A 13315-nucleotide genomic window follows, 5' to 3' on the forward strand; every position below is an offset into this window, starting at 1 on the left:
GAAAGACACTAGAATTATTAATGATAATAATATTATAAGACAAGTGACAAGCATAACTGAGTAGCGAGTACACAGGCCATTTCTACTTTCCAATACTCTTCTGTTTACTTACAGACTAAAATTCTATTAAGGATAATATAAAGGATATTTTAATTAATTTATTGACTTAGATGATTTAATTGTAAATTTAGTATTTGATTAATTATTTGTAATTAAATGAAACACAATTTTATAATATTTATTCCACTTCTTAATTAAATTCTGTACCGGTTTCGTCCTCTTCAAGGGGACATTATCAAAAAGTAAATGTAATGGTGTGCAACCATTATTTTGGAAAAATGCTGTCAAACATAGAAAGTAAAAAAGACGTGCTTAAAATCGACCTACAGTATTAAATATTTATTTCCAGAAGTTTGACTGATATATCCACTTTATTAAAAAAACAAAAAAATATTAATACATCTATTTTTTGGTATTTTCTCTACTGCTTATACTATATATACCAAATTTTTAAATCTTTAAAAAGTAATGTTATCAAAAAAATGGATTACCGTTAAAATATAAATAATTCATTATTCATAAATTCGCAAATAATGAAGGTGAAAATTGTTGAAGAGTGGGCAGCATTAGCATTATTATAAAATATGTTTCAAAAGTTTCTGACATTCAAGGCTGTGAAATATTAACTTTTGACATCCAACGGTACTTTAAAAAAATGTATTATTTTATCCTAACAGGGATTTTTGTCCATTAAAAAAAACCGTTTATTTAAATTTAAAATGTCCATTATGCAAACTCAAGTAAAATGGTATGATTATCAGCCATAGGAAAGAGAATAAGAATTATTTCAAATATTTTTGATTCCATAGATCATTTCTACAGTATCAGTGGCGTGTGGTCCTCTTTAAATGCTCTGCATCCCACAACATAATCTATCTATTACCATGTAATAGTTTTTTTATAGGTAAATATTTACTGTGAAATAATATTTTTATTTAAATTTACTTCTAATGATTCCATATTAATAATATTATTTAGTTATTTTCAAAATAAATCAACGTCACTGTCTAGGCTGCAGCACCATACACAATAGTAATTAATTAACTATTTACTATCCACAACTGTTAAATATCTATTACTATACTTGAAAATGAAATATATATAATTTGTGATATAGTAAAGCATTTATATTTTCATTTTGCTTGAGAAAATCTTGATATTTTCATCTAAAGGTAAATATAGCGCCATACATGACAAATCTTCGAATTTTATGCATTTGAATTCTCGTAGAATAAATATTTTCTGGTTTGGCCGAATTTGGGCGAGTTGTGCCTATATCTGATTTGCATTTTCCTTTGTCACGCCAGGTATCGTGGATAAGGCATCGCGACATCCACATATTGACCGTAGGCAGCTACACGTACACTTCGGATCAGCGGTTTCAGACAACGCACCGCCCCGACACGGACGACTGGGTGCTCCACATCAAGTGGGCGCAGCAACGTGACGCTGGCATGTACGAGTGCCAGGTCTCCACGCAGCCTGTCAGGAGTTACTTCGTCAATCTGAACATTGTCGGTGAGTCTCCAATTTAGAGTGATGCTTGTCACTATAGCTTCTGTGTTACAATCCGATCTGCTATCACAAAGAGACTCGGTTAATGAGATTGGTATTATATTACCAAATACAATTTAATTTAAAATAAATATCTTATACAGTTCAACGTTTCTCAAACGTTTTTTTCATCTCGGGACATTTTTGCATAAATATAAGATAACTGTAATGTGATATCTAACATAAGGCAAACATACGCCACATGCATTTTGTATTAAATAAATCATAATTTGTTGTTAAAAACAATAGTTATAATACGACTATCAAATTTATTGTATATTTTGGATGAAATCATGTAATTTACACTTTTAAAAAACAGTTTATGGGTTATTAAACCGAATATAACCGTTATATGAAATATAATTTGGGAAACGCCGACATCATAAGGTATAACTACTCAACAAAATATAAGATACATCAGTACCTGAAAACGTCATGGCAATAGTTCCCAAATATCTAAAGCATGTTATGTATAGTAATTTCTTCGACAAGGGTTAATCTTAATTATTTTAGGAAACCTAATCTTCCTGAGACCGCATATAAATTGAATTATATAAGCTTTCGTTACCAAGGACATTGTGTATACATAATATATATTGTATACCTACCACAAACTCATAAATAATTCTAATATTATTAGTCCCACTTTCAATTAGGTATATATTACTTATAGTAGCATGTTAACGATAAAAACAAAATATTATGATTCATGTTTTTAAAATGTAGATGAATTAAATAAACAATTTCATAATTAAAATATTCTCGTTATATCAATACCAACGGTATTGCGTATGTATATTTAATTTGTAATGATAGGTTAACTTTAAATTAGAGAGGTTGAAAATAAATTTTAACGATGAGTTTGATTAAGCTCCTGCGAATTCATCGGGGGCATCAAATATTTGTACCTACACACAAATTTGTTTTGACATTAATTGCTTAATTTATATGGAGTGGTTAATAATTTTACCGAGGTTGTTTATTAATTATAATTTCGAGTACGATTTTACATTGAATTCCATGAAATACAGATGAATGTTGTTGTCGAGGTTTTCATGTATCTTGATTCTCATGTATCATGTAATCTCAAGTTTTCATATTGATTTTGCTGTAAAACAAAACCGATAATAACTAAGGTATTTTGAAGTATTATATTATTTATTATACAGTATGAAACATAACTCGGTTATAATATAAATAACTGAATTGAATATAATCTATTAGTCATAATTTATTAGTTATTTCAGTCAGTATTTAAAAATAAATGATCATCTCAATTTGTAAACATATTCCAACAATGTACCAGAATACGTTGAATTATTTAATTTAAAATTTTAATGAATTTATATTTTATTTATTCTTTAATGAATGTTTCTTGGGTGGTTCTAGTATATATAATTATATAACTTCAACTGACCATAAAGAAATTTAGAAGTGTGCATTGCTGACAATTCATCAGGATCTCGTCGTCCAATCCGTTTAAAAATTAACGCATTATCAATGCAAAATTAGAAGCGTTCCGTTTGTTGAACGAACACGTAGCTTCATTATTGTAATGAAACATTATCAACAAATCTAATATAAAGTTTATAGTAGGTACATAATACATGTAAGTATATTTAATCTGTGACATTACCATAACGTCAAAGAAATAACGTTTTTCAAAATTGTGTGTGTTTATTTAATAAGAACCGATTATAATCGGTTCACATAATTAACTGATCTCATATATCAGATAATCGAATGGGTTAATTTATATGACGATAAATTCAAACATATTTTAATTTAAATAACTAGCAAAGTACGGTTTTAAATATCTTTTATAATTTAATTCATTTATTTATATACTTAATGTATGAGACTTATGTATAGACATACAGTACAATGAATATCAATAAATCTGAAATGATCAATTATATTACGCAAGAGAATTGTAAAGGAGTGCAATAAAAATGTTTAGTGAGGTAGCTAATCAATTACTAAGACGGTAGTATAAAATAATTGTATCATTAAACGGCCAAGATATAATGGAGGAAGAGAAAATATTCTTGAAAAATCACCTACACAAAGTGTGCAAACGTTAAACGCTATTATACTGTTAGTTAGTTACATAATATCTATTCAGTGAAACTGTGGAGAAGAAAATAAAAAATCCGTTCTTAAAAAGGTGTATAAAAGACGTTTCGCTTCTCTTACCTCATTCTTTTGATCGTTAACTTTACATTCTATCAAACGTGTCAGCTTAAGTTGTGCCGTAAAGAAACTTTTAAGACGAAGGTCCAAGGCAATAAATATTTACTGAAGCACTTTCATAAACCCACTTCGAGAGGTAGTTAGCTGAGTTTCTTTATTCAAACTTCCGTGATGGAAAACTTGTAAAATATTCTCACCATGTGACGCCCGCCTGACAAAAGCTGGTACCCAAAACGGATTCGCATAAAATAGTTTTTCGATTCAAAGTTGCCGTTTCAAGGAAAATCGCAACAGCTGCAGTAGTCGCAAAACGGGCGCCTGAGGAAGAAGTCGTATTCATATTCACACGAGTGACGCGCGAGCAATAAGAAAAACACGCGCACCACGCAAGCTTTTCGAAAACCAGGTGCTTTGGACGAGGGTTGCTATATGAATAATTGCAAAACATTTACAAATCTTTGAAAAATATCGCATGGAGAAAATATTTTCGCTATATTTTAGGAATAATATAAATCTTATTAAACTGGTGCGCGGTTTGCAACCTCTGGCTTAGCACGATAAAAGAAAAATATATTTGTATTCCACAAAATACGTGAACATTATTTCAATTAGGCAGTGAATTGCAAAAAATATCTTCAAACAATTTTATTTATTATTCAAAAAGTTACGCTCGATTATATATCGTATATTGCAATTAATAACATTTTAGTTTTATAGTAAATAAATATAAATGATTTCAATAAATACATAATTCAGAAAAATCTCAGAAACTTCAAAAAAGTTGAAACGTGTGGAATTTAAACTGGCATCATCGGGTGACCACTATATATAGATTTGTATTTATGGTTTATGTATTTCTTGTATGTAATAAGATTTATATAAATTACAAATCTGAAAGTAGAATTTTAAAACCTCCGATGGCGTAGTTATTAGAAATAATGAGCACGAGTCATAATTTCACATCAGATCACTTGATTAAACGAGAATACTCAACCTGAGATTGAATAGAACGAGTTTTAATCCCACTTCGTGTAAATTTTTTCTGGGATCTTTTCAAATATATAATATTATATTAGTTTTTTTTTACATTTTATATATTCAATAATAAGAAACTAACATTATGAAAAGTTGTATATAGTCAGTATTAAACAATTGAATTAATATTTTTTTAGTAAACGAATACATGGCTGAACTCTTATAATATTCAATAGGTACTGTAAAATAATATAGGTTACATATTTTGAAATATTTATTTTACTATATAAAATAGTAAACCACCAAATATTACATAATATATATTGTGAGGAATCTTTTTATTTTTTTAAATATACTAAAAGTATTCTCTTGATACTATAATTGTTTATACGCATCCTATGTTCAATAAATATTACAAGATATTATTTCTATATGTATTGTAAAAGCAATAATATTAAATTGCAACTTTGCGATGGTTTTCTCTTATGGCAGTCCCAACGGCCACGATCCTCGGTGGGCCAGACCTTCACGTGGGCCGCGGGAGCACCATTAACCTCACCTGCTTGCTGAGGTACAGCCCGGAGCCGCCGGCCTATATCTTTTGGTATCATCAAGATGAGGTAAGAAAATTATGTACATTATTAAAAACTAAGGCCGATTATAATCAGGCCGGGGCACTGAATTGCGACGGTAGTAGTAATTATTGATTATCTTCAAATGCAACCTGCATACCTGTTCGCGGTAAATTAAGATTTTTGAATGAATATGTCGTTCAAATTATTTAATGTATTACCATTTTACACAAGTAGTTAAGCATATTTAATTCAAAGAATATGCAAAAACCATCACAAAGATTGAAATTCACAGTTTCGTACAACGGCCTGATTATAGTCGGCATTCTTAAAAACTTAATATCATAATATTATAAACGTGACTAGCATTACAGAAGCGCTTCATTTAGTGTTCGCTCATTTACTTTTTGAAAATACATTATTTTTTTCGTTGTCAAAATGTCGTTGATGAAAACTTGTATCTTACAATAATTGTAAATTATGATTTAAACATACTGATACTTACATAATATATGGTATATAATATCGTATAGGCACACGCTATATGGTCATTATTTATATTTAATATTTATAACTTTATTATATATTATTTAATCTGAAAATACACAATATTTAAATATCCTATATTATTTAATAGAGACAATACGTAACTTTTAAAAACTTTAGAATCATTCATAAGTATTAAAAAAGAATGTGGTTATTTGAAATAGTTCGTATGAATCATAGAAGAATCGATTGGTTAAAGGCAAGAGTAATCAGTTTAAGTGTAACACATGAGTTCGTCCCACTTCATTCAATTTAAAAAAATAGTTATATCTATAATACGTATAACTTTTTCAAAAACATTTATGGATTTGGTCAAATATGCTCTAACTTAAGTTTTTAATATGTTAGTTAACTATAAGTTTAAGTTTTAGAACTGCGTAACTTATTAGTAGTTTTCAAAATACAAATATTATGAATTAAATATGAAGAATAATTATTATGTATCTAATACATATGAATATTTTTAATTTTTGGAGATTCAAATGTTTTTAGCCTACTCAAATTTTATCATAAATTTACAAAATTTGAAAATATTTATGCTCATGAAATAATATACACCACAAAATAATGTCACAAATCTAAATATCAACTTGTAAATGCTCAAAAGATACACATTTTTGTCAAGACAGCGAACAAAAAAGATGAATCGTCTTAAGGGGGATGCTTATACTATCAGAGGCGAAAAGAGGCACCTAACGGAAAAATACGAATCTTGCAATTTGAGATTTTTTTTGATAATTTACAATTTCTACTGTAGTAATTAATAAATATGTATCTGAAAACACTAAAAAGATTTTTTATTTTTTTTTAAATTTAAGGATAAACTGGCAATTGTAAAAAAATATAATATAATAAAATGTGAATTCGTTGCAGGGTCAAATCTTATTATTACATTATATTTTATGGCCATATTTATTATTAAAATTTAGTTTATTAAGTTTTAGATTTTATGTGGTGTAGATTTTCGACTAATTCATCGTTTTAATATTTTTTATATATATTTTAAAAAACATCGATTTTAAAAAAAATATAAATGTGTATAACTTGAAATCCTTTTTATTTATATCAAATTTTATTTTAAGCATGGTCACAATATTGAAGCTCAAGTTGATATAAATAAAAAGGATTTCAAGTTATACACATTTATATTTTTATAAAAATCGATGTTTTTTAAAATATATATAAAAAATATTAAAACGATGAATTAGTCAAAAATCTACACCACATAAAATCTAAAACTTAATAAACTAAATTTTAATGATAATTATGACCATAAAATATAATGCAATAATAAGATTTGACCCTGCAACGAATTCACATTTTATTACATTTTTTTACAATTGTAAGTTTATCTTTAAGTTTAAAAAAAAATAAAAAATCTTTTTAATGTTTTCGGATACATATTTATTAAATAATATAGTTGAAATTGTAAATTATCAAAAAAAAATCTCAAATTGCAAGCTTCGTATATTTCCGCTAGGTTCTCTGCTGGCATGCGTCTCCCCCTTAATAACTGAATCCATAATATGATTCATATAACATTGAATCACTCACAATGACAATGGACTCACTCCATTTGAATATAATATAACAAGTATATTAGCATGTTATTTACAGATTTACACGACGTCTGGTAATAGAAAATCTAGACTAATACCTACATAGGTAATATGTAAATTTAATTTATTTATCTCCATAGCACTTCGTTCTTATTAAGAGTAATATGGTATAAGATATCTTTATTTATAATTCAAACGTCATGTATTCAAACAATCTAAAATAAATGTGCTGGCCAATACTGGACTATTTTCATTAATAACTGTCAGATTTATTTATCCAGTGTTTAGTAGTTTAATAATAGAATAACACATTATTACTTTTCCCCATAGTAAGTTGTCTTAGTTATTTTTTTTTCGTCTGGCAAACAAATGCCAAAACAGTCTTATTTGGATATCAATAAACGTTATTATTATTCTAAGAAAAACAGATACTTACTGAAGAAATAACGATAACTTTATAAAGCGATTAGTAAGCTTGCTTTAGTAGTAATCGCCAAAGAAAAAATATATAATAATGAATTTATATTATTATATTTATTTTGACGTTTGAAAAGTCTTGTTTTTACTTAAATAAATACTGTCTGATTCGATCTGATTGATATTGCGCAAAAACAATATACCTAAAGTTTGTTAAAATATTTTTTTCTAAAAAGTATGATTCTTTAGCCGTCTGTAGAAAAATGTGTGCTTTCAAGAACACATAATAATTATATTATGATATTATACATTATTATACTGAACATAAAAATATAATATAGGTATTCTGTATTTTTTCCAAAAACAAATATATTCGTTAGGTAAGTTTATATTTTACATTTTTCATTTTCCAGGACTTATTACTTATATTATTTTCATTAATTTATTTTCATTTTGTCCCAGAATTTGTTATTGTTAATAACTTGTTCATCCACTTCACTTGGGGATGGAAAACATTTCCGCTGACGAAAGTATTAAATGACGGATATATTAAGAATGAATCCGTATACCAAATAAGTATTTTTATAGAGAAGATAAGTGCATTTTTATAATGCTAGCAATGTAAACTTGTCTCTGATATTTAATATGCATATTGTAAAGTTTTTATTAAATTAGCAATTATCAATTGAAATGTTATTTTTTTAAAATTAGACGGCCGAGTCACGAAAAGGTTTTTTTTTATGAGGGATGGATGTCAGCCATTCGCTAATACGTTAATGCTTTGACATACATTAAAAATAACATGTGAATTTTCCAGACCGAACCATTTTCGAACACGAGACCCACAACTTTTTAAGCTGACATGTTACCGCTCGACCTCGCTATTCGGTATTTTTTAAATTCTATTCAAGTTCCATAATCAGTGTTGTGGACCATAATAAAGCACCATACTTAAAATTTCAGTAAGAATTGTCTTGTTTACCATTCTTTAATATCATGACAATGTTAATCCCCCTGCCTGTAATTCAGGGTTGGCAAGTTATTTCAGCTAAGCCTATCGAAGTATGTATGTATCAGTGGCGAAGGGTGACTTTTGGAAAGAGGTAGGTTGTGGAGATATGATAAAAAGAGCACACTTGTCAGGTATACTTACGAGAATAGTACGATATTTACTACTAATGAATAGGCACACACTAATAAATGATAACGACACACTAATTCAATGAAACTTCAAAAACTCATTGACGACATAAAAATGAGCGATGTGTTTAAATTACGTATTTTTCAAAACATGTATACGCATCAAAAATCATTAGATAAAATTTATTTTTATTTTTAAAAACAATCTATACTTACTTATTTATTAATATTCGATTAAACGCCGTTGAAATTATTATTTTAATTATCTAATTATTAATGATTTTGGACAAAGTGCGCAGTCGTGACAACAATATTATGCGCGAATGTTTTAGGCTCTGCGAAAGGAGCTTGCCTCATTTCGTACAAATCAGCAGACTTGCTGAGGTTACGAGACGTAAAGTCCATACGAAAAAAACTCAGAATTATTCCAAACATAATCGGAAATTTATTTACCGAGAAGTCGCGGCGCGGCGTTTATTATTTAATTTACGGCGCGGCGCGCTGTGGTTTTTTTAATACCTTTGCAGTTGTTTTGTAAACTGTGTAATACTGTAATACATTCCTACATATGCGATCTCGTTGGCAAAATAAATTATTGTTATATAACATAAAATAATGAAGTGATTAAGTATATAAATATGTCAATATGCAATTAAAAAATATTTTTCTTAAGAAGGTAGGCTTTAAATAATCGCCTAGTATGGAGTCTTCGCCACTGGTATGTATAGTATATTGTCATAAACATAGCCTTGTGCCTTACGTATTTTTTGGATTACAGTGTTAGCATTCAAACCATTAATCTCAAAGTTGGTCATAATAAATGTTTCCAAAATAATGGGGACGAAGGTTGTTAAATCTTTGAAAAGTAGTGTTCAATAGCAAGTGAATAATAAATTATGTATAAGAATAGAATTTAAAGAAAGAAAAATTGCTTATTTTGAAATATCCGGAGATGGGTATTAAAACGGCGTAGAAGCGCTGTCAAGAAGATTATCGACAGAATTGGAGGAAATGCGACGAAACGCCGCAGGGGCTACCTCTTCAGCGCTGTTCCTGTAACGATGTTTACTTAGGATACAGTGGCGTCTCAACGCGCACAACGGAGGGAAATAATTGGCTTCGTGAGGCTCTACTCTTATGAAAAAAGTATTTTTATCTGTGGCTATAAGTATAAAACAGTAGTACTTAAATACATTATATTTTTTAATGTTTTAAAAATATGCAGGTATTATCTACTTAATTGCAATTCGGTACGTAGCTGTTATTCCACTCATACCACACAGTATTGATAACGATTATAACATTATATAAATTTAAGTGTAAATTTTGGTACGTATATTTGATAAAGCTCATCATTTGAGCGAAACGTGTGTCGTAATATAATTATTGTTATACGTCGTGAATACTAAATGAAAATTAAAACACAGAATTTTTTAAAATACATGTTTAATACTGAATCTTCGTGGAAGTTTTATTGCGTTTAATATTGTAATATAGTAGTATGTGTGTTACAATAGAAAACTTTCGTAATTTAATTTAGCATTACAATTCTTATGAAAATACCTAAGTATATAATTTTGAAACATCCCATACAACATATTACATAAATCATAGAATAAGCAATAGATCAAGTAAAGCTCAAACCTAACATCTTTCACTATCCGGGCCAGTGGTCTTGTACTCAGAGCTATCGCTCCGTCTATGACTCATGCGAATTAAATCAAATATGTATGCCGACTTAGGTATAAACCTTGCTTGGCAATATTTTGTTTCAAATAATGTATTGTGGATATTAAGAATTAATCATTGTTGAATCTTATGTGAATGCAATAAAATAATAATAATTTGATTTTATTTTAATAAATTATGTTTTTTTGTTACTCAGGGTAAATACGATAAAAGAATATACATGGTTGTACATATTGTTTTTATTTAATGTTTAAATTATATTTAATAAAATTTAATCATTGAAATGATACATAATATATAAGTTTAATAGGTATTAATTCATATTTTGTTATAAAACTACGTATTTACAAAACAATGAAAGCCGTATAATATCGAATAAAAATAATTTTAAAATACAAAATATTTTTAGAATATCATATTTTATTGTTTATTGTTTGTGCCTAAAATAATTATTCTCAATATTTTTTGTATAAACAGCTGTAACAACATAATTTTGTATCAGTTTCAAAAAGCGGAATTATGGATTTATTAAGTAGATTAAAAGTGTGTCGATTAAGTGTAAAATTGGAAATATTTTGTTTTTTTAATTAATATAAGACCTAAAAAATATATTGACTGTTAACATAATACTAAATATAATCTAGAGATTTTAGAAAGATGCTTTTTTTAATAACTCTGTTTGCTTGTTTTTCGGTTCATGAAAAATAAATAACTTTGCTTATCCAAAACCGTTAATAGCAAAAATATTTACATTGCATAGAGAAATTTGAATAATTAATTACACATATACAATATACCTACTATAATTATTCAATAGTAAATGATTTTTTAGTAATATTTTTATTACTATCTTATTAAAATAAATAACCAAAAAATATCAATAAAAGTTAGCTTTTATATTATTTTACAGTTGTACCATTTATAATAAGCGCGTGTTTGTACCATGCAACTCTACCTTAGTTTAATACTTATATAGATTGGTCGATGTTTGGCTGTGAATTGACAGTAGTTGACGATGATTTAGAGTAGAACAATACCAATTGTATGCCGGAAGACGAATGCGACACATTTGTCAACTGGATATTGCGATATGTCCCAATTTTGCGCGGGGTTGTCCCGCCTGGAAAATTGGTGGGAGCAGGTGCAAAATGGCGTGCGTCCCATTTCCGGTGCCGTCTGACGTCACTGGAAGTTCATAAATGCTCTCCTCGAAACAAATAGTCTTAAAAACACTGCGTCCAAGAGGAATGTGTTCCTAGATAACGCGAGGGTAGCTCTTTGTTTGTTCATTGGGTCAGCGTAATGTCTCTTGTTTTTTCAAACTGCTGTTCGCGATTGAGTTGCTTAGAAAAAAAAACACACATCGTTACATATAATTTGAAGCCATTAATTAATCTGTTTTTCATAATTTAACGAAACATGAGAAACGATTCAGTTACATGACTATTAGTTAATTTAATCCTAATTACGTAGATGAGGTAGCTAAATTGGTAAAGCTTATTGATCGGAATCCGATGGATGCGAGTTCGAATTCCGTTAGGTACCATATTTATTTTCTGATATAAATGTTTCTGAGGTATTTCCGAATTATATATAATTTATACTATATTGTTAAATATAAACGAATGAATATACATAGATTATACGTTATTATAATTTAAAACTTCAAACCCCTCTGTATACCTACGGCCAGATTTTTCAAGGATGCTGTGTTTCTTTATAAACAGACAACATATTGTAGTCAAAGATTTGCGACCCTCATTTTTATTTCCATAGTTGGCTATGATGAAGCGTAAGTGCCGACATGTCATATAAATGTAAAAAAAAAATGAAGACTTCATGGTATTTTTAGGAACTAAGTCTAAATTATCTGTAGACTCTGTAGGAATGATATTGTCATTGGTATACTCAATACTTTTGCATCTTAGAAATCTAGGAAAGAATGGACCTTCACATTTTACACCATCATCTAATACATAGTATATAATGACAGATACAAAACGTAAATTCTTTTTTCCAAAATTACGAATCAATTGCAAAATCTAATGGAAAGTTTATCAAATAATATATTTTCTTATATAATACTATTTATTAATATAATTAAAGTAGATACAATGCACGTACTAGCATACACACGATTAGCAAAATTTGGCTTAAATTTCAGCCAGTAACGTTTATAATTATACACTTTTGTGGCAGTAATTATATTACATAATATGGTCATGAGAAATTTTTTTATAGGATGAAAAAAGATAAAGAATAATAATCCCATATTATTTATCATTCATATAGAATTGATGAAACTTAGCTCTAAAAATAACCAAAATTTTTAATATTCGACCTTTACACGGCACAATGGCCCTTAATTATGAAAACATCTAAGCAATATAATATTTCGGATTATGTTTTTATGTTGAGTAAGTTAATTTTATAAAAATATCTCAACGATTTTCTACGTATTTTCAATAATAATAATAGCTAACCTAACACGATTTCCAAAATTCACCGTAAATGTTTTTTCAAAATATTTCTCAGGATTTTCCATAAGAAGGTACTTACTAAATTATTAATAATGGCAATATTGTGGAAGTGAGTTCAAGTACTCACATA

The 13315-nt window shown here is 28.2% G+C and overlaps 1 protein-coding gene across 1 annotated transcript in view; it reads left to right on the forward strand.

Annotated features, from left to right (window-relative positions):
* The window catches only part of LOC147072105 (zwei Ig domain protein zig-8-like), a 76955-nt gene that overhangs the window by 51092 nt on the left and 12548 nt on the right, over nt 1–13315 (forward strand). Inside the window, exons 3-4 of the mRNA XM_085947728.1 lie at nt 1368–1578; nt 5275–5402. Of these exons, the coding sequence (XP_085803854.1) occupies nt 1368–1578; nt 5275–5402 (339 nt within the window). The remainder of the gene's footprint in view (nt 1–1367; nt 1579–5274; nt 5403–13315) is intronic.

The sequence above is a fragment of the Rhyacophila brunnea genome, unplaced genomic scaffold, assembly GCF_057557595.1.
Source record: "Rhyacophila brunnea isolate RB1 unplaced genomic scaffold, BYU_Rbru_1.0 scaffold_2, whole genome shotgun sequence".
Classification (NCBI taxonomy): Eukaryota; Metazoa; Arthropoda; class Insecta; order Trichoptera; family Rhyacophilidae; genus Rhyacophila; species Rhyacophila brunnea.